Raw genomic sequence first — 22,303 nt, 5'->3', positions numbered from 1 at the left:
GAAGTGGAGAGTCTGATAGCACTATAGAGAAGTGGAGAGACTGATATCACTATAGAGGAGTGGAGAGTCTGATAGCACTATAGAGAAGTGGAGAGTCTGATAGCACTATAGAGAAGTGGAGAGTCTGATAGCACTATAGAGAAGTGGAGAGTCTGATAGCACTATAGAGAAGTGGAGAGTCTGATAACACTATAGAGAAGTGGAGAGTCTGATAGCACTATAGAGAAGTGGAGAGTCTGATAGCACTATAGAGGAGTGGAGAGTCTGATAGCACTATAGAGAAGTGGAGAGTCTGATAGCACTATAGAGAAGTGGAGAGTCTGATAGCACTATAGAGGAGTGGAGAGTCTGATAGCACTATAGAGGAGTGGAGAGTCTGATAACACTATAGAGAAGTGGAGAGACTGATAGCTCTATAGAGAAGTGGAGAGTCTGATAACACTATAGAGGAGTGCAGAGTTGCACTCTAAAGCAGGGCAAACTCAGGTGTAGCCAACACATTAATGACGGTTCCATTCCATTTAGGTATTCCAGTGCCAGGGCCCTCATTAATGTTACTGGTTACACATGTTTAGCCTGCTTTGACATGTCAAAATAGCTGCTGGGAAAAGGGTCTATTTGGCTATTGATCGCGGTGGTGCAAATTACTGTGGCAAAACACAGATATGAGGACACTTTAGTACAAGAAGTGTTAGTTCCTCATTGCAGCTTGACTCTATTTGAAGTGTGTTGGTGTGAATGAAGTGTAGAGGTCTGGCGGGTTGACCTTCTCATCAGGAGCAGATCAGCTTAACTACAGCAAGCTGACAGGAACAGGCAGCCCTCACACGTACTTGTACGATGACAACCAAAAGTGAACTAAAATGAGTTCTCAGCTGTGGCTTAACATGTTTTCTAATAGGTTGTTTCACATTTTAGAGGCTCTGATAGCAAATGCTTGATTGATCACCTTTTGAACAATCTAATAAGAGCTATTCTGGTACTGTAGATAAGACTATTCTTGTGTACATACAATGTTACTCATATAAACCAAACTCCTTACAACTAAAAGCAATCAACATTTTAAAATCCATTCTAAATTCAACTTCAAGCCAAGAATTAAAACAGGAGTTCTATGATCTCTCCTGTTAGATCTGTTTAAATATTAGCTGCTGCCTTCTGAAGTATCTGCAGAGAAAGAGCTGAAACAAATGCAACAAGAAACAGACTTAGTTATTACAAGATGAACAACTTTAATATCTTTCTCAGGAAGAGAAAAATACACGTCTTTACTGTAACAATGTTCCACAGTCTTTTTGTAGGCCTCAGTTAATTCTCTTGAAAACCACAAGAAGGCTGAGGGCGTTTCACAACGAAGGTGTGAAACTTCACAGTTCAAGATAAATGCAACTTTTGTGTGCTGGCTATATTCTGCTCAGTAAAGAACAGACAGGATTTGTGCTGTGATGAAGTCTGATAGTGGGGGTGTCTGAGTAGTGCAGCGGTAGATGCTCTGCCTATCAACACAAAGGTCCCAGGTTCAAGCCCCCGTGTTACCTCCATCTTGATCAGGCGTCCATACAGGCATAATTGGCCGTGGCCCCGTTCCAATACCCATACTTGTACTTCTTTCTTGTAGTATGTACTGCCGCTGCCCTCACAAAGTATGGATTGTAGTGTGCAGCATGCATGCAAAATGCATACTATTGGGACACACTACATCTGTCGTCACGTGAGCTTCCTGAACTCCGACCTCTTGCTCACTTCCGCCGACGTCCGCAGCGCCACATTTGAGTTTTTTTTTTTTTTTTTTTTTTTTTTTTTAATTCAATAAACAAAGTCTGGCAGTAACAAACAGTACATTATACAAAAAATTCAGACTAAACATTTACAAAATTGGAACAGACAATCAAATAAACAAAATAAAATAAATAAAGCAAAAACATTAAGTCAGAGCTCTAAACAGGAATCAAGATATGCATGTTTTGGTACACACCATGCTTGTTTGGTTTTAACATATTTCAAGGCTTTCTTAAAGTTAATTATCTCATTCATGAACACACAGCTCAGTCAGTGCGACGTAACTCCAGTAGGTGGCGGTAATGCACAAAAAGTTGTTTGCCAACCGCCATAAAACATTAGAAGAAGAAGAAGACATAACTTCCTGCTGCGCAAAGGATTGTGGGGAAGTTTGGCTGAAGCAGCATGCATCGATGCATACTCCGAAATAGGAGCTGATGTAGTACAACATCCTGGTACTCTTGGCATACTGCATCTGACATACTATGTATTGGGACATACTAAATCTTTTTTTGCCTACTAAATAGTATGGAAGTATGGGTATTGGAACGGGGCCCGTGTCTCCGCGTGGGAAGCCGATTTAAGGGTATGTGTGCTGGTCGCTGCATTGGTGGCTCCTCTGCACAGTCGGGGCGCCTTTTCGGGGGGAGGGGAACTGGGGGGAATAGTGATCCTCCCATGTGCTTCGTCCTATCGGCGAAACCCCTCGTTGTCAGGTGAAAATAAGAGGCTGGCAACTGCGCATGTATCAGAGGAAGCATGTGCTATTCTACAACTCTCCCAAGATTGGCGGAGGGGGTGGAGCAGTGACTGATCACAAATGACCTGAGGTCATTTGTGATCTGTATGCTCTGATGAAGGTCTTGCCGACCGAAAGCTCACCATAATAAATGTGAAATCTGTACAGATTCAAGTGTGCGGAAATTCCTTTTATATTTGTAAGTCATAAAGATTATTGAAAGATATTCCATATTCCAGACTGAAATGCTATAACAGAAGTGGAGTATTGGCCAGAATGACATGAACATTTGGACACTTATTCAGCGGGTATCTTGCATGTTGCGTTCAGGTGCACTGTGTAATTTTTTTTTTTTTTTTTTTTTTTGCAATTCCATCGCGGGCCACACAGGTGGCGCCCGCGTGCCGCATCCGTAGTTTGCCCATGTATGGGCTAGTCTCTCCCCAGACTCAAATATTACATTGAATCACTGCGCTCCGCATACTACATGAATGAGTCTGTGCCACTTGCCACTTCACAGCTACTGCTGGTTTTGAAGGGGGGTTGAAATTGAATGAGTGACAGGTTGTATCACCGATGAGAGAGCGGTTCGAAAAATGGACTGCGCCTCCTGATCGCAAAGTCGTTACTGATTGGAGAGGACTGAATCCATCACTGGCATATTACTGGCCAAGTGAACGGTTCCCTCCCATAACCAGCCGGCTGGGGGAAAGTGTCCCAGCCCCAGAGAGAGATCTGCAGCATGCAGTAATGTAGTGTATCAGGGTAAGAACTCTCATGGGTCTGGCGTTGAGACTAACATAGGGCTAACTGAACACTCTCAGACTCTGGGTGCTTCTCGTTGACCTTACATAGACTCTGGGTGCTTCTCATTGACCTTACATAGGGCTAAGGCCGCGTGTCCATCTAGCGTCTTTTTCTGACCTTTAAATGCTGGAAGTACGCTGGGAAGCGCTGATCTCAGCGCACAATATACAATGAAGTAGTCTGAAACTAACGTTAGCACAGTGCGGTAGTTAGCTTGATAGCTGACAGCTATGCATAATAGGCCTATATCTTGAATCTTGAATCCCAAATCTATATGGAAGTAACGCCTCTGGGTTCAGGCCTGCTTGCTTTTCTGCCTACCACAAACTCTAAGCTGCATACTTGGCATGTGTGGGTCATTGAGTGAAGGTCATTCATCAACACACACAGCACACTGTGATGACTGGATTGTGTTGCAGAAAGGCTGTGTAGGTGAAGCTGACAAGCAGCTCATAAAGCGTTGAAAAGGTGAACTCCAAAACAATGTCCATGACCGCTGTTTCGCAAGAATAAATAAATAGCTGAGTATAGCAGCCAAAAGGGAATACTAGCTTACTGCAGGCGCCGGGCAACCCAGGGACGCTCTACAACCTCCACAAGCCTCTTTGGTGCAGATTGCAAAATAAGCACACATGTGCCTCGGTAATGGAAAAACTGATCACAGGTGATTCGATCTTGATTATTTCTATGCGTTGTGCATTTCTTTGCAGCATTGGCTTTGGTCAAAGTCCATTCCATACTTTGTATGTTGGGACACAAACAACACGTGCAAGAGAAGTCCCTACAGCCCAGGGCAGGTTCTGACAGGGTGATAGATGGCTTTACATGATAGCACAGACAGGACTCTGGACACGGCAAAATTCTCAACAGCACAACCACGAAAATCAATAGCAACATATGACATAGTATAGAATTAATGCACCATATTGACTGAGCTGAGGGACAAAAAACCCAGGTCCCCCCTTAGGGATGGGGTAGTGCAAAATTACCAACACTATAAATGACATGATCACTTACTTATGTCAGACTCATTATTACAAATAACCTTGACATATGTTCAACAGAGTAAATTTAAACACGATTCAGTTCATAATCAGTATCGCAACATGACTGAAGGTGACCACGCGGCAACAACATATATAGGCTACAAGTCGATCCACTTGCAAAGAGAGAAATGTGTGTTGTCAACTGATGAAGAGCAACATCAGGACAATGGAAGCACGAGTCCGGAGTAAAGTGGTGCTGTTGGCTGTCCTCGGGCCTATAATACAGATCAGGACAGCGGAGACAGCAGCCCAATGCAGACCCAGCTGGGGCTCACGTCCAATAGGGATCCCTCTGAGACGCGCTTCAACAAGATGGATGGCACGAAGCGAGCTTCAAACTGGGCGCACTCAGCCCAGACATCATTGGGTCCGGGCTGTATAAAGAGGTGTTGGCCCTTCCCCTGCTCTCCCCTAATAGGAGGCGCTGCCTGGCTGACAGCAGCACATAAATAACCCCGTCGGCGTGCTACGGGAAAAGAACACACTCACCTGAGCACACTCACTCAACAGCATCACCAGGGAGAGGTGGGACGCGCCAATACAAGTGCTTACAACTCTATAAAACGAAGGGTATATATAGGCTTGTGTGTGTGTGTGTGTGTGTGTGTGTGTGTGTGTGTGTGTGTGTGGTGTAACAAGGCAAGGCACTATGAGTAAAATATGAATTTGGTTACATACATTTTCTGCCTATATGGCATTAGCAAAAACACAAGTAGTATCCAAATAGGTTGTCAAGGAACTACTGGTAGCACTTTACATTACGACACGCTTTCAGACGGAAGCCCGTCTTTATTGTCACACAAACACTACAACACATGCATGCGGCCACAACACACACTCATGCTGACGGTGGCCGGTGAAATATGTCCTCTGCATTTGACCCATCCAGGCTTGTCCTTTCCTCCAGGGGGCAGGCCAGGAGCAGTGGTCGCTTTTTCTTTCCAGCGCCCGGGGACCAACTTCAGATGTTGTCGTCACTGGTCAGATGACGATCTTCTGCATGTTTTTAGTGGGGGGTTATGTACGGAGGAACCCCCTGGGGGGTACGGGGAGAACATGCAAACTCCACACAGAAAGGCCCTTTCAACGAGATAGCCCACCTGGGCAGTAGACACTGAAGATATGGGGGGGTCACAACTCCAGCGCCCACAGCGTCCCAGGCGAGAATCGAACTCAGGACCTTCTAGCTGTGAGACGACAGCGCTACCGACTGCGCCACCATACCCTTACAGCTTAGTAACAACATGATAATACTCATAATAATACTCATAATAGGGGTAATAGTGTAATAATAAAGATGTATGCCTAATAATTATGATATGAGAAATGTAAAAGTTGTGTTTCATCTTAAAAAAGGAACACCTCACCTCACCCTATAAGATCAAGCATAGGCTATACATTTTCCTCTCACCTTTAGTGCTATTTATGCTTCTAGATAGCTTTGGGAATAGCTTGTGTAAAACTTTTTTTTCTTTCTTTTTTTATTATGTAACATTTTTCTTGTTTGGGAAGGAGCGCTTTGGACTGTTGTTTGAGGTGCTCAGGATAGAGGAATTCGCCTATGGGCGTGTTCTGTACTTAGGGGGTGTGCTCTGTACTGGCCCCGGCTGGAGCTGGATAGGGCGGCCATGGTCACGTGATCAATACGCATCGCGACGTCATGCGGAAGTGTTTCTCCCAAGATGGCAGCGTCCTTCACAGGCATGTTTTGATTTCAGTGGAGTGTCAAACATGCTCCACATTGGAAATGCATGAGCAGCACAGCTGACAAGACAAGGGTTTGAAAACGGAACATGGAAAGAAGAGACTTCATCGCGTCACTGCTGGTAAAGTGGCGATTTGCTCTAGATAATCTTGTAATAGTCACAACCGACCAATGGTCACTAACTACTACTTAACGACCACCTTCTCGGGTTTACGAGTGCTAACGCTAGGTTATTTCTGTATATAAGTCATTGATATGTTTTTGTTCGCGTGTTGCATGTTGAAGCCCTAAAACAAATCGCTGTTTTGCTCTGTAACTGTACAGCTAACAGGTGTACCTGTAAATTGAGCACACCAGAGACAAGCTTCAATGACCAATAGGCGGCTGGCTAAACATCCAATTACATGTTGTTGGCATATTCCACATCTGAAGTTGGGGCTTAATGTCCTATCAGAGTCAGAATCACTTTTATTGCCACAATATGTAAAGATTAGAAGAGGAATTTGAAGTCAAAAAGAAGAAAAGACAAAATAACAAAAAATGCCAAACGGTGTATGATGTGGTTAATGAAAGTTAATGTTAATTTATGTGTCATTAATCATATACTAATAAACCTAGAATGTGTCTGTTGTAGAATGGAATTTCACCATCCCTCATCCGCTATATAATATATAAACCAAATTGAATGACGCCAAGAGCTGGAGTTATAAAAGTGTATTAAGCCATAACATACTTCTGCTAATATTGACAATGAGCTATCATAGACACATGGCTTAGGCTTTAGAGATAGAATGGAAGTTAGCCAGGAAAGGCACAGGACTCAGAGTTGAGTCGTGGAAAAATATGTGAGTGCTATAAAACTCGTTTAATATTTTAATTAAAAGGTTTGTGGTGTTCTTCTATGATATACTGGTGGTGGCTACATAAAGTGTATCTATTTCTACACCGAGGTATGTTGTTCATGACTTGTGAAGTGCCTCAGTCACTGTCGTGTCTACCTACATGTCCCAGGGGGGAGGCTGTGCGGGGATGTGTGTGGACCTCACCCTCTTCCCCCTGGACACCATTAAGACCAGGCTGCAGAGCCAGCAGGGCTTCTACAAGGCCGGGGGCTTCAGGGGCATCTACGCCGGGGTCCCATCAGCCGCCGTCGGCTCCTTCCCCAACGGTAAGGCGCTCAATGTGACAGCTGGATTCATGTCCCTGTGTTCTCCTCCAGCAGCTCAGACATTACTTGTGAACAAGAGCAACTCTCTCTCCCAAAGCAAAATACCAGAGAACCAAGGCTCTTTTTTCTGTGGAGAAACCTGGGGCTACATTGTTTGCAAAGTCTGTCCACAAATTGACTTGCACCCAGATGGAGTTTGAAACATTAATATCCTTTTTCTCTGTCTCTTTTTTGACTGTCACAATTCATTCTAATTAATTTCAAACTGACTGGGTTTGTGCGACTATGACTGTGGGTTGCATGTATCAGATTTCCCACCAAATGAGATTTATTTCACAGTATTGTTTGGTGCAATCACTTACAGACTCCAAACTGAGCCAGTATCCCCATGGTATCTCAAGGCCCCATCATGGTATCTCAAGGCCCCATCATGGTATCTCAAGGCCCCATCATGGTATCTCAAGGCCCCATCATGGTATCTCAAGGCCCCATGGTATCTCAAGGCCCCATGGTATCTCAAGGCCCCATGGTATCTCAAGGCCCCATGGCATCTCAAGGCCCCATGGTATCTCAAGGCCCCATGTTCTCAAGGCCCCATCATGGTATCTCAAGGCCCCATCATGGTATCTCAAGGCCCCATCATGGTATCTCAAGGCCCCATGGGATCTCAAGCCAAGGGCTGACACTTTGTCCCCAAATCCAGTTTCCTCTGAGCTTGGATCTTGGATCTTGATGAGATCATCCAGAGAATCTTGGCTCTTGATTCTAGTCTTGACTCTTGGGGGAGACTTGGTCATGTTCATACATTTGGATCTGGAATTGATTTAATTATACAGGAATAAAATGAAATATGAAATGTGAATTTAAAATAAACTTCTAATTTTATTCTAGGTGGATTAATAAGATGGGTTAAAATGTAGCTGTTATACCAAAACTGCTGTCTGACAATGCTGCTCAAAAGAGTTATGCTTCAATCTGTTGATAAGTACAGTATCTGTATTTGCGAATCAATAGACCATGCATGCAGTCAATATTTACTGGTATGAGTCAATATGATACCGTCTTAGGAACTGAGCTCTTGTTGGCTTCTTTCACAGAACAAATGTCCATATTTGTGTGAGCATATCGGAGAGAGAACGAGAGGGAGAGTGAGCTTGAATGTCACAGTCAAAATGTTCTCTGTTCCAACAGCATTGAGCCTGTTTGCCGCAGCTTGCTAATGAATTCAACACTTGCTGCAGCATGACTCTGTTTGGGAGGAGTCTTTCTGTCTGGGGCACACGTACTGTAACTGTCTGTGACACACACACACACACACACATGCACACACACGCACACGCGCGTGCGAGCACACACACACACACACACATGCATGCACACACACACGCACACGCGCGCGAGCACACACACACACACACACACACACACACACACACACACACACATAGTGCGTACACACCTCTGCTCCCCTGTCAGTGGTACTGAGGGATATTAATTGCTGTATGCAGGTTGACTAATGGGCCTTAAACGGCTGTGGTTCTGCTTGGTTTCAGCTGCTGCTTTCTTTGTCACCTACGACTGCACAAAGTCACTGCTCGGCGCCGTCCCCCTGCTGGCAGCACCTCACGTGGCACCCGTCACTCACATGGTGGCCGCCTCGCTGGGAGAGATCGTGAGTCTCACGTCTTCCTGTCCCTCCGTCTGGCTGCTTTTCCCTTGTCTCCTGTGGTTTTTGCGGTAGGGCTGGGCGATATGGTCGAAATCAAATTAATCAAAATCACAATATTTTTGACCAAATACCTCAATATTGATATTGCGACAATATTGGTGCTTTCACAAGATGTTTACACAATGACATTTTTGATAATCACCAGTAATGTGGTTATAATGACTAAGTGGGTAAAGGCAAATAACAGAACAGCTAGAGCTAGAACAGTCTGGTAAGTTCAGAAAATTACATCACTTTACTGTGCTGCAGCCTTTAAAACCAGGAAAATACGACACGATACAGGTGCCAGTGTATCGATAATGTATCGCAAGAGGAAGTATCACGATATATCCATATTTCGATATTTTGTCCCACCCCTAATAAAAAACCCATTCATTCATTCCTTCCAAAATCTAAGACGATATCTCGTCTCATAGCACGATATCGATATCATATCGGTATATTGCCCCGTCCTATTTGCAGTCTTTTTCACTCTGCCACCGGCAGACTTTCAAGTCAAGTTTGTTTGTGTTGACTTAATCATTTTATTCTTACAAGGTCATTTCTTTTATATGCATTCATCGTTATTTCCCTCTTCCATCATGTTCCTATTCTTTCTTTCCCACCATTCCCCGTTCCCAACGCCAGCATGGCTGTCAATATAATTACCCCCGCAAATTTCACAGACAAATATTGAAGGGGGCAGTGGAGGAGGGAGGGGGAGGTGGTGTGTGTTTGTGGGGGGGGGGGGTGGGGGGTGGTGCTTGAGAATGTGGTTTTGGCAGAGGGCCCTCGGGTCCAGCTGGGTGAGTTTAGGGGGCCTTCCTCAGTACTGTCCCAGCATTTCCTCCACCAGCTGGGTAAATAAGCTCTCATTACTGCCTGTTGACTTCTCCGCTTTCCCAGCTCAGGCCCCCAGACTCTGCCCGTCCTCTCTGGGGAGTCGGGGCTTGAAACCGATGAGGAGCGATGCAATTTCCTCAGCCGGTCCTCTCCCAATCACTGGCAGTGAACCAGGGAATGTGAGCCCTATGGGGGCTCTGGGTAGTCACATTGGCATGAACGGGGGGAGGGGGATGGGGGCACGGTAAGAGGGATGCCCCCTGCTAAACCACCCTTGGCTTCCTGCAAAATACTCGGTTTTCAGTATTCATGACTTTGGGATGCATGCAATTTCCATGGGTTTTGCACGTTTATGAAATGGTCTTTTTTTCCACATGGGTGGGGTTTTCACCTCAGTGTGTTTGAGTATTATTGCTGCGTTTTGGTGTCTCAGACTTTTGAAAATGTGAGCCGCCGCCGAGTTTCAGATCAGATTGGCATACATTAAATAAGGCTTGCATTTTGATCTGACGACTGACGCCCCAAGTTTACTTTGTATTTGGGTCATCAAATTGTCACAATTAGTGTGGCAGTCAGTCATTGCATAAAGTAGCGTCACACCCGACACTCTACTAAACCTTCTCCAACTTTTCACGGCACATTCTCGACGAGCGCGAGAGAGCGAGGTGAGGCTGAGGTCGAGGCTACCTTTAACCCTTTCCCCCGCTGTCGGGGATTTGAGCACATCAAAGGTAGAGCTCCTCCTCCTCCTCCTCCTCGTGGGGGCTGAGCGGGGAGCAGAGCAGGGGCGGTATCCCACTGCATCCTGGGCTCGCGGGTTTAGGTCTCGTTCAAAGCCCGTAATCTGCGGGCTTAGCCATGAAAGGCGTTACCCCAGGACTGCCCCCCGAGTCGGATGCAAGGCCTAAATGTCCACACGCCGTGATGCAATCGCTCCCTACATGACTCGCTTTCCTACCCTCACTAATAACGTGCGATTAGCGCCGAAGACACAAACCGAGAGGCACGTTTTCTCGCCGTTTTCTCCGCGTGTCGTCCGCACAGTGTGCGCTGACAGGAATCTCACATCATTCACGACATGTCATAGTTCATCCTTTTCAAAAACCTATGAGATGGTTTAAACTTGAGCTGTGCGGGGCTCTGCCCAGTGACTGACAGGTGGACTTTTATACTTCCTACTATTTCAGTGTAGAATGTAAAGATGTGGCAGCCGTTAGCAGGTAGCAGGTACAGTTCTCTTATAAAGCGCTATGAAGTCTATGCAGTTCAGGGCTCATGATGCTGGTTATGCAGTAATATATGCACAGATGAAAATGATGCACGAGACAAGTCCAGGCACACGCACGCACGCACGCACGCACGCACGCACACACACACACACACACACACACACACACACACAAAATCTGACAGGTATTTTCTGCCCATCTTCGTCCCTCGTACCTGCAGTGTATGAATACAAATGAGATTTACACCAACATACATGAAAACTCCAGGTTTTCATTAGCATTGGGCTTAATTTTCCACGCGACATCGTTTTTGTTCTAGTCTGGCAGCGTAAGACAGGGTCACGTCTTGTTTCCATTTTCTTTCTCTTCAGCTCTCTCTCTCCTCCTGTCTCTCTCTCGCTGGGAGCAGCTGGCTGCTGCGGGCACGCTCTGACGCAGGAACCTTCCCAAGTGGAGAAGCAACTTGTCGTTTGGTCCCAACACCCACACACACATGTCATGCGCGCGCCCGCACAAGCACACACACATCCTGCGCCTTTCCCCAGGAGTACCAACGGTGCCCACTCTGCAACCTCCACAACAAAAGCTGTCTGAAGCTTAATACTTCACTAATCCTCTCCCCGAGCGCCCTGAACTTGGCACTAAGATACAAGACGCAGACTTTAGTCAGCCTATTATTATCAAATCAAAGAGGGTTGTAGCTCAGGTGTTATTCTGCACTTGTAACGTATAAGAAGGGAAATTATAGAAGGAAAAAGATCACTTCTGCACACTTAAATCTCTTTATACATAAGCTTTCAGTCTGTCTAAGAGATGTTCATCATATAGAGGTTACAATCGTTAAGCACAAATAACAGCAATTGGCTGTATAATCGTCGTTATTTTATGTTTTTATTTTTTATTTTATTTTATTATGTATATATGTGTATATACATGTATGTTTCCTTTTTTTAACGTTCAAAATAACATTTTCATTCATTCATTCATTCATTCATACTGTATGTGAAATATTTGCGAGAATCATCACCTACAGGAAAAACTGAAATAAGTTGCTTCATTTACATTTAGATCGTAGATATCAATAGTGATCGTAGAAGTTGAAATTTACCGGAATAATGTAGTCCTCTTGAAATGTCATTTGGAACTCATGTATATAATAACACTGACATAAGAGTGTATCATCAGATGTATCAGCCAAGTGCTGTTTGTCAAAGAGCTGGAGAGGAAGCAGGAACAGGGACGTAACACGGAGAAGGAGGAACTAGACGATGAGAGAAATCCCTCCGCCAGCCGCAGCACGCCTCCCGGTGCGTGTGTGTGAGTGAGCGCGGCCGTGGCGTGGGCGTGCGACGCTCCTCTCTCCTATAAAGAATGTGTACGCTGATGGCGTCTGTCAGGCTCGAGCAGGCTGTTATCCAGACATTAGATCAGATTTATCTTCATTCCCGTTCGCCCGACGCCTGCCCTGAAAGCTCATTTGTCAAGGCCAGGCGGTGGGCTCCTTCTATCGCATCTCTAAACCCCCCCAGCAGCACACGCACGCACGCACACACCTCGGCGGGAGGATGTACTGGAAAATACAGTGTGACATGACAAGATAGGGGGACAGAGGGGACGAGGGGGGAGAGAGAGAGGGGGACGAGGGGAGAGAGAGAGAGAGGGGGAGGTTTGGGGGGGGGGGAGAAGCTGTCTGGCAGACGCTTAAATTGGCGCAGAGAAAGAATCCATGCATGGCCTTCAAGCAGCGCCGCGCTCTGTGATTTATTGGCTGTTGTTTGGAAGTGGGAGACGCACCAGTGTCCTCGTCTCATCCTGTCTCTGTCTCTGTCTCTCCTTCCTTACTTCCTTTCTTGTCCCCTCGCTCCACTCTCTTCCTTGGTTATCTCAAGGCGCTGGACTCCAGCACGAGGCTTCAACATGTGATGCTGCCATTCAGATGGAGTGATGGAGATGTTGTGGTAGATGCAGCTATTGTTGTGTTGACAATGACATAGGAGAATTTCAATTTGGATGTTTTTTGTTTGTTTGTTTGCTTTTTCCGATGGGGTTTGACTTTCATTGGAAAGCAGAACAGCCGTCATGGAAGATTTAAGCACTAGATGTAACAGGATCTCAGCATGTATATGGAGTTCTTGTGATGGTGCCATGATCAAATAGAGATGTTTTATGTATTATATTAAGAGAGGAAAGGCTTTCGCACACCTACGCGACAGGTGCGTCGGAGAAGGGCAAAACCCGACACAGTGAGAAAGAAGGAACTCCCGCACACTGTCTCCAAATGCAAATAAAAGTTTAATAAGTCAAAAGAAGAATAACGTTTCGGTCATCAAGACCTTCATCAGACTCATTTTACAGGGAAGAAGGAGGGACCCAGTTAAATAGGCTGGCAAACAAATGCGTGGACCAATTGGGTCGCAGCATTGTGTCCTGACATCATAATTGATGATAATTACCAGATGGAGAATGGCAGGTGTAAGCCAGAAGACTGAAAATATATGAGAAAATACACCATACACCCTGTATAATAGGCCATACACCCTGGCTTATCTATAATACAATATATACAGGTCACCTGTATATATTGTATTATAGTATTTTCTCATATATTTTCAGTCTTCTGGCTTATACCTGCCATTCTCCATCTGGTAATTATCATCAATTATGATGTCAGGACACAATGCTGCGACCCAATTGGTCCACGCATTTGTTTGCCAGCATATTTAACTGGGTCCCTCCTTCTTCCCTGTAAAATGAATCTGATGAAGGTCTTGATGACCGAAACGTTATTCTTCTTTTGATGTATTATATTAAAAAAGATGGAAGCGTTGAGCTCGATCACCTGATCAACTCAACGGTTTATTGGCGAGCTGACATTGTAGCCTAGTATTTACACAGAGGAACATGGTTGCACTTGCACATTTATGCTCCGTTGTGCTTTCCACAAAATTGGAGATTTTTCTCATTCCTCCTTCCTGTGGCGTCTCCATATGTGTGACTGCAGCGATGATTTAAGTGCGTTGGTGCAGGTTCTCTGTCATGGTGGTCCAATGCCAGTCATCTTTGAATGCCAAATGAGCCAATTAGCTGAGCCTTTTACGGGGCGTCTGGAGAAAGGCCCACACACTGTAACTGTTGTTCTCGCCCGTGTGTTATCCTTCTCACCTGTTGCCTCTCTGTGCTGCCAAATGCTAATCCTGGACCTGCTTGATGGTGGACCCCTGTGTCCTGATGGCCATGGACAGGAGGAGAAGGATGCTGCAGCGAGGGAGGAGAGGACAGAGGGAGCGAACGGGAACGTCTCAATCTACGGATTGATTTGCTGGCCATATCGATCTGGTCTGTGTTCATTTCCCACTCCGTACCGCGGTTTCCCCACGGCCACGATTGAGCGCCGTCCGGTGTCTTACCTTGTTGTTTGGCGGCTACTGGTGCTGGAACGTGAAAATAAATACGCTGTGTCGTTTGGATTCATACAGAGACGGGGCCGAGGGAAGCTCACAGGCTCCAATCACAGGCCAGGTAGCCTCGTATTTAACGCCGCTCCACCATGCCAAATAGCTTGTAAACAAAGATGGATGCCAGCGGGAATTTAAAAGACCGCCAAATGAGTTTGTTGTAATAGGCTTTACGAGCCAGTGCTGAGAACGAAGGTGATGTGAAAAATGGAACCATCAGACCCATAATCATTCACGTTAAATACATACACATAATAATATATACTTTCATATAATAATGAGCACATCTCACCTTAACATTCACACACTTTTCAAACTCTGTGCTGCACCATTTGATCTCACACATGTCCAACCACAGACGTTGATTCCATTCCGGACCCATGATTTAACCCATTGATACCTGATGCAGCATTTGTGTGTGTATCCCTTTAAGACCGCGAACCGCGTTAACGCGGTTCGCGGTCTTAAAGGGATACGCACACAAATGAGAGATATACACGCAAATGCTGCATCAGGTATCAATGGGTTAAGGCTTAAATCATATTAATTGAAGTAAGCCAAACCTCTGATTCCAGAACGTTTACATCTGAAGGGCAAGACGGAGTAGGTGAATGAAGTGAAGAGGCCAGGCGTAAACCTGTCCCTCTTCACTCCTCCTCCTCGTGCTTAAAAGACACGCTGCCTCGAGACTCCCTGACACCACGCGCTGCTATAACGCCCTATTAATTCAGTGGAGTCTAGCCTAGCTTACATCGCCCCTGATTCATCACCAGCACCATCATTTCCCCCCATTTACCCACCGGCTTCAGAGATGTGAAATAGCCCCGGAGCAGAGCGGCGTTATCTCCTATCCGCTCAGCATCATTTTGCCCACCCCCCCCCCGAGGCGCGCAAATTACTTCCAAATAAACAATGTCCCTAATTTATTTGGTCTATAATCTCCGGCTCGTTCTGCCCTCTCTCGTCTTGCGCTGACAGGAGAGGAGAGGCCATCTCAACTCCAGGCCCCCACATCCCATTACAGCAGTAATTACTTGTCATAGCCACTTTCTTTCCGTTTAGCGGCCTTATTCTGCTCCTTTGGAGAATTGGGTTGGGGGGGGGAAACACGATGTACAATGTATTATAAATGGTAACTCGGCCAAAGGGAGAGAGAGAGCAAATGAGATCTCTGAGATGGGTCCTGCCAGCGTTATTATCGCGAGGATGCCATGCAGGTACCATTTCGGCCACTTGGTGGTACTGTTGCACCACGGTTTACATAGAGAACCTGTGCTTGAAAATGGCCGTACTGTATGTATGCATGCACCTGAAATGCCAAGAATTGCATATTCTCTTATAGACACTCATTTGGGTTCTTTGTTCTTAGATGTTATAATCTAGGTGATGACGAGAGAATGATGTTTATTTATTTGCTCATTGTCCACTGGAAAAGAGTCAGATATTTATGTGAAACACTCGCGCCAAAGAGTGCCACTTGAATGCAACTGACTGAATTCTAAAATGTTAATAGGCTTTTTGATGAGATGCCTTGTAAGAAGAGTTTAGGCCACACACAGGTTCACGTGGTCACTAGGTTTTGACCCTACAGCCTCGTCACCATGGATCAACCCTTCAGTTTGGGATTTGAATGAACTTGCTGCACCGTTGACTTGTCCTTTCCCCTCCTTTGTGTACGTTCAGGCTGCTCTTCATTCAGGTTGTGTGAGCTGAACCTTGGCGTTGAGTCGACGGAGGAGACAACCCTCCGGTAGCTGTCAGGGTAACCTACCCCGCCATCACAGAGACAGACAGCAAAGTTTGAAAACAGCCCTAAATCTTTGAACTTTTGAAAAGAGGGAGATATTGTCTGGGGCCCATCTTCTCTGCCAACTCTGGGAGGAACCACATGCTAAATCAGTCTGGATATTTGAATGAGGAGAGGGTGAAACAGACAAGGGGTGCATTTCATCTTTATTACAGTGATCTCTCTCTCTGTCTCTCTCTCTCTCTCTCTCTCTCTGTCTCTGTCTCTATCTCTCTCTGTCTCTCTCTCTCACTCTCTCTCACTCTGTCTCTCTCTCTCTCTGTCTCTCTCTCTCTCTGTCTCTCTCTCTCTATCTCTCTCTCTGTCTCTCTCTCTCTGTGTCTCTCTCTATCTCTCTCTCTCTCTCTCTCTCTCTCTGTCTCTCTCTCTCTCTCTCTCTCTCTCTCTCCGTGGTGATGGTGGTACCGGCAGACTGGCATCTGTATGACTGAGGGGAGTGGCAGCAGGGGGGGCAGCTCACTACTCGCTCCGTAAGATTGCTCGCCGTTAGCCGCTATTTCCGCTCCAGTGCAGGATAAATAGCTAATCCAGTCGCCAAGTGGGCAGCTCTGCCTGCCTGCCTGCCTGCCTGCCTTTAGGGCGATGGGACTTATGAAGCATAAATATTCATGTCCGTCTTGAATCGCTGTTGGCCGTCCATGTGTTTGTGTTGACATATGGAGGTTGGGCTGGAACGCGTACCTGGGAGCGGGGTTACACAGGTGTGTGTATCGGGCTCTATGATGGAAGTGCATGTGTGCTGTAGTAGACACAGATGCACAGTTAACCTGAGAGCACTGCGACCTTTGTACCTGTTGCTCAGGTGTCATGTCCGTCCGGTGTGTGTGAGCGTCTTGTCATACCTCTTTGTTAATTAGCCCACTGCTACACTGACTCAAGCATTCGTTAGCTCATTAGCCTGCTGCCGTTGCTCTCCTCAGGCCATGTCTCGTCATGTTTGCCTGCCACTTTCTGTGTACAAACAAGGGGCAATCTAGCATTATGTATAGAATCTACTGTCCCTTTTTAGGTTTCTTTTATGGGTTTTGAGTCATACCGCTACTTTTAAATATTATTTTCAGGATATTTGTACATTGTTTGTCTGGCGGTCTACGGTGCAGAGTGAAAAGAACGAGCGGTTATGATATGAAAAAAAAGTCTTGAGGCGTTTCAAATCCACTGTAGTGGTATTTTAAAGGGCCCTACATGTTTGTCTTTGTATGTGGGTCTGTAATCATGTGAAGGTGTGTGTATGCATTGTGTGTTGGCACAAATGTATATGTGCATGACTGTCAGTGTCTGCCCTGGTGTTTTGGGTTTTCTTTTACACGGCATGTCAAAGGCTGCCCATGCTCTTTCCGTCCTGTAGGTGGCGTGTCTGATCCGGGTGCCCACGGAGGTGGTGAAACAGAGAACTCAGGCTTCTCCTTCCTGCAGCACCTACCAGATACTGCTGGCTACACTCCGAGAAGAGGTATAGCTTTACTAACTACAGTCACAGTCCCATATAGCTGGAATGTTCTCACAGGATGATACAAAAACAAATAAAAAGAAAACACTTGAATTTTCCAGTGGTTATTGTGAGAAACTTAAAAAATATATATATACCGGTATATAGTTTTGTGTGTTATGGTCTGAGATCATGTACATGTATCATGTATTTTTTCCAAATCGAGCTAAATGTTAGCGACCTATAAGCTAACCTACAAGCACACGTCGTTTACAGCTGTTGTCTTTTGTGTGCGCAGGGTGTCAGAGGCTTGTACCGAGGATACGGGAGCACAGTCCTCAGAGAGGTAGGACTCATTTTCTCCTCTCTCCTCTCCTCTCCTCTCCTCTCCTCTCCTCTCCTCTCCTCTCCTCTCCTCTCCTCTCCTCTCCTCTCCTCTCCTCGCTCTGTGTGTTTCTCTCTGTCATCTTCTATTAAGAGCCATCACAAACAAATCAATAAACCATGTATAACACCTGTCCAAAAAAAAAATCACACTATGCTGCCTGCCTTCGTACAGGAGGTAAAGTCTGAAGGGTTTAGAAGCACGTTTTCTGTCTAAGTCAATTTCACGAGTTGATAACTGAAGACAATTTCTTGACTGGTGTGGAAAATTCTTTTGATAGGCTAGAGGAATATATTGAGGCTTTCCACTATTCTGATTGAAGGCATTTTAATTTCTCTTGGGCTCTATAGAGGTTGGAAATATTGATGTACACCCCCCCCCCCCCACACCCCCCACCCCCCTCCCCCCACACACACACACACACACACACACACTTTCATCTCATTCAATTAGTTGTGCGAGACCAGCTCCCTCCTATTGGAACTGGATCTGATTAATTAATGCAATTAGCGGCGTTATAAATGCAAAACAAAAGGAGGATGAATGAGCAGTGGGCCGCGCTCCCTTGATGGGGCGCTTCACCTCTTTGTAATGAAACGGCCGCTCCGCCTCTTTTGATTCATGATCTTCCGTTTAATTGCACCTGCAGTGCATGATAATACGATAATATGATAATACACAATCATTCTAGTCCAAAAGCTGTTATAGCCCGCATAGATCTCTGAGTTTGAACGTGTCCCCCTGGCCTGCAAACTTTCAAATAGAACCCAGAAAAGAAGATGAGAGAGAGATGGTGAAGAGCTATATGAAGGTGACACTTGTCTTTGCGTGCTTTTTTTTTGGTGGGGGGGAGGTGGTGGGCGAGGCTGGGTAATGTAGTCCCACCACCGCTGTGCCTCGCTCGCTCGCCTGTACTTATTTTCTGCCTCGCTAAACCGATGTTATTCACGGCAAATTCCATCTGGACAGCTAGGGGGGGGAAGAGGACAACGAGACGCTGTGATTTCTCCGAGGGGCTCTGAATAAATGAATAGGATTTGGATGCTGGCGGCGCGCGGACCCGTGTGCATACTAACATACTAACGCCACGCAGATGAAACGCGACGTCGGCGGGGGGGTGCGAGAAGAACGGCAAAGGGAACGGCCCGGGCGGGATCGTCCGCGCCCGGCGATTGGCTTTGACGTGTGTCGGGAAGGTAATTCATTTTCTCCCCCGCCCTCTGCCCGCTATCCGCCCGTCTCCCCTCTCTGGGCCAGGCGACCCTGTCAACATAAGTTTGTTTATGTGGGGCGTCGCTGCGCCTGCCCCCCCCTCCCCTTGCGCCTGCCCCCCCCCCTCCCCTCGCTGGCCCACTAATTGGGGTCCTCTCTGTGCTGTATATTCATTAGACAGCCTTGACAAGGCATCTCTGATGCGCCCTGATATCACACTGGTGCAGGATGAGAGAGGATAGAAGGAGAAGAAGAAGAAGAAGAAGAAGAACCGGACGGACAAACCCCTCTTTATTTTTTGCAAGATGCACACACACATGTTATGGCGCCACAACACACACAAACGTGCTACAATAGAGACGCTGCGTAACGCGTCGTCATTCAGAAGCCACGCCCAAGACGGGGGGAAAACGGAAACCCCCCCCCCCCTCCAATCCTGGCGTTCTCCTATGTCGCGTGCATGGTTGCGTGTTGCGCAAATCGTATATTCGGAAGATGAACACTCTGACTTACTTCTTTGACAGCTAGATCCACATTTGTCTTCTCGCCAATTCTCAATGGCTTCCTTGTTTTGCTCAGGAGTACAACAAAACTTTAACTGGCGATTCTTTACATTTGTTGTCTGCGCAGCCCCACCACACAACAGCTTTTAGCTATGTTTAATTCAAGGAAAAATGACGCTGGTGTGTGGAAATGAACGGAGCTTTTTCCCCGTGATGGGCGTGGCCTATTTCATGCAGTGTCTCCATGGTGCCATGACATTTGATCTCCGCCTTTCTCCCGTCCTGGCTCGTCCTTCCTCTATGAGGCGGGCCAGGGAAAGGTGGGCAGCTTTCCTCCTCGCAGTGCCCGGGACAGACTTCTTCAGGTGAGCACGGGGAGAACATGCAAACTACCACACAGAAAGGCCCTTTTCATGAGATAGCCCACCCGGGCACTAGGCGAAGGCGTGAGGAGGAGACATACCCCCAGACAGTGCCAACAGCGACCCAGACGGGAATCGAAACCCAGGACCTTCTTGCTGTGAGGCGACAGCGCTAGTCTCTTAGAACAGACGAGTTGGCTTCCGCAATTTTCAAATGCTTCCGTCATAACCGTCTGTACTTTGTGGGGGAGAATCATGCACCAACCGGAATGGGAAGCAGAAAGGCGGGTCTTCCGCTCATTAGTCCAATCAGAATCCAATATGCCGGCAGAAAGGCGGGGTCTTCCGCTTATTAGTCCAATCAGAATCCAATATGCCGCATTCGCGTGTCGTGATTGGTCGGATTCCGTAGAACTTCCTTCCAGTCTGAAGGTTTTTTTTCCCAACTTCCTTGTGCATGTTCTGGGGGTGTAACGTACAGACTGTATATAGCTGCATTCGCCGGATGTAGATGATACAGTCTGTTTTAAGAGACTACGACAGCGCTACCACTGCGCCACTGTGCCCCCAGGATAGGGAGGCTGGACTGGACTGGCAGAGTAGAATGAAGGTGTAACGGACTTAAAGGTGACCCAGTTCACATTGTGGCATCAACCCCACATCCAGACGCGTGTGTCCCTGTGCCAGTGCTCAGCTCAGCTTTTCAACAACTATGGCGGATTTTTACAGAGTACACCTCCTCAACAAAGCCGGAGATTTGCTTCAAAATACTGCCCTCTAAACTAATAGCCATTAAAGGCGTTTTGCCTCTGCACCACATTAATCTTTGCTGTGGTCCAGCCTTTCCTTAAGAAAGTGCCACGTCGTCTGCTGAGCAGGCAGCTTCTGGGTTCCGGCTGGGTAGAGCATGAAATCAATCACATTCAGATTGTGGTGAATAAATGCTGAAAAAGGACTTGATTCGCCTCGGGAATCGGGATAAAAAGAAGACTCACAATGAACATGAATAAGACAACAATGAACGTGAATAAGACAACAATGAACATGAATAAGACAACAATGAACATGAATAAGACTATATTTAGGAGTTTTAGAAGGAGTACTTTGGGTCGCGAGTCCCGGCTGTTCATGTCGTCTGGGCATTGATCAGATGAACATTCAGTGAGTTAACTATTAGATCTATGGAAGTACATAGTGTAGCATCTTCTTAACGGGCACTCCACTTACTGTTTGTCGTCTGACGGCGTTTGTCATTTTGACATGCGTGATCCCCAGTTTCAGGCTGTCAGCAGCAGGGTCCCCCCCTCCTCCCACCTGTTCCCTTTTGGCTAGTACCACCTTTCCCCACTAGATGGCATGCTAAGATTAGCACTGCCCCCACCTCTGCTCTGATTCTTCTTTACGCTTGGATTTTCTCTCAATCCCACCTCTCCCCCCTGTTTGCTCTCCTCCTCTCTTCTCCATCGCACCAAACCAACTGGATGACATTTATGAGTAGCAATCAGCCCAGTGAAAATGAGTTTTTTCCCCCCTGGATGGAGTGCCCTATATATTTCTGCTCCAAAACGGTCTGATGTGATCCAGGGTTTTGATCTCGACTGCGCCAATTTGCAGTTTGCAGTAATGAGCCTGAGTGGGGCTGTTAGATAGTCATTTAGTAATATGGTGGTGGTGAGGTTGTGTGAGGGACAGGTGTAAGTGAAGTGGACAGTCTCTGACACGGTGGAGTGAAGCACCTGGAACATCTTTTTGATGGACCACGCTGCTCTGGCTGTGTTTCTCATTCTTCCTCAATCTCTCTCAATCGCTCTCCCTCCCTCCCCCTCTTAAAGCCACTTTATCTAAATCCCTTTCTCTCACACATTTTAAGTGGGTAAGCAGCACATAGACAACAGAGGTAAGTGCGACCTAAGTGAGAGTGAACAGTCCGACAGACTGATGATAAATATGTTCCTGGTCTTCATTTTACCTTAAAAAAGAAATGTAAAGCCAGCCTTTGAATCAGCCTTCTAAACCCCCAACAGCTGGGACCTGGCAACCCAAGATACAGGATCTGGCAACCCTAGACGGGGCTTATGAAACACCTCTCCGTCCGTCCAGGCTTGCTCCCCACCACACCTCTACTT

The 22,303-nt window shown here is 46.4% G+C and overlaps 1 protein-coding gene across 1 annotated transcript in view; it reads left to right on the top strand.

The window, feature by feature from the left end:
• Positions 1-6,057: 6,057 nt before the first annotated feature.
• slc25a26 (solute carrier family 25 member 26) overlaps positions 6,058-22,303 on the top strand; it is a gene marked incomplete at its 3' end in the record, with an annotated part of 51,561 nt that continues 35,315 nt past the window's right edge. The window contains exons 1-5 of the mRNA XM_083661023.1: positions 6,058-6,197; positions 7,088-7,244; positions 8,798-8,916; positions 17,635-17,739; positions 18,014-18,061. Coding sequence (XP_083517149.1) covers positions 6,165-6,197; positions 7,088-7,244; positions 8,798-8,916; positions 17,635-17,739; positions 18,014-18,061 — 462 coding nt within the window. The 5' untranslated portion in view covers positions 6,058-6,164. The remainder of the gene's footprint in view (positions 6,198-7,087; positions 7,245-8,797; positions 8,917-17,634; positions 17,740-18,013; positions 18,062-22,303) is intronic.

The sequence above is a fragment of the Poromitra crassiceps genome (assembly GCF_964638095.1).
Source record: "Poromitra crassiceps genome assembly, chromosome: 25".
NCBI classification, from domain to species: Eukaryota; Metazoa; Chordata; class Actinopteri; order Beryciformes; family Melamphaidae; genus Poromitra; species Poromitra crassiceps.
This window is presented reverse-complemented; position numbering and strand designations above follow the sequence as displayed.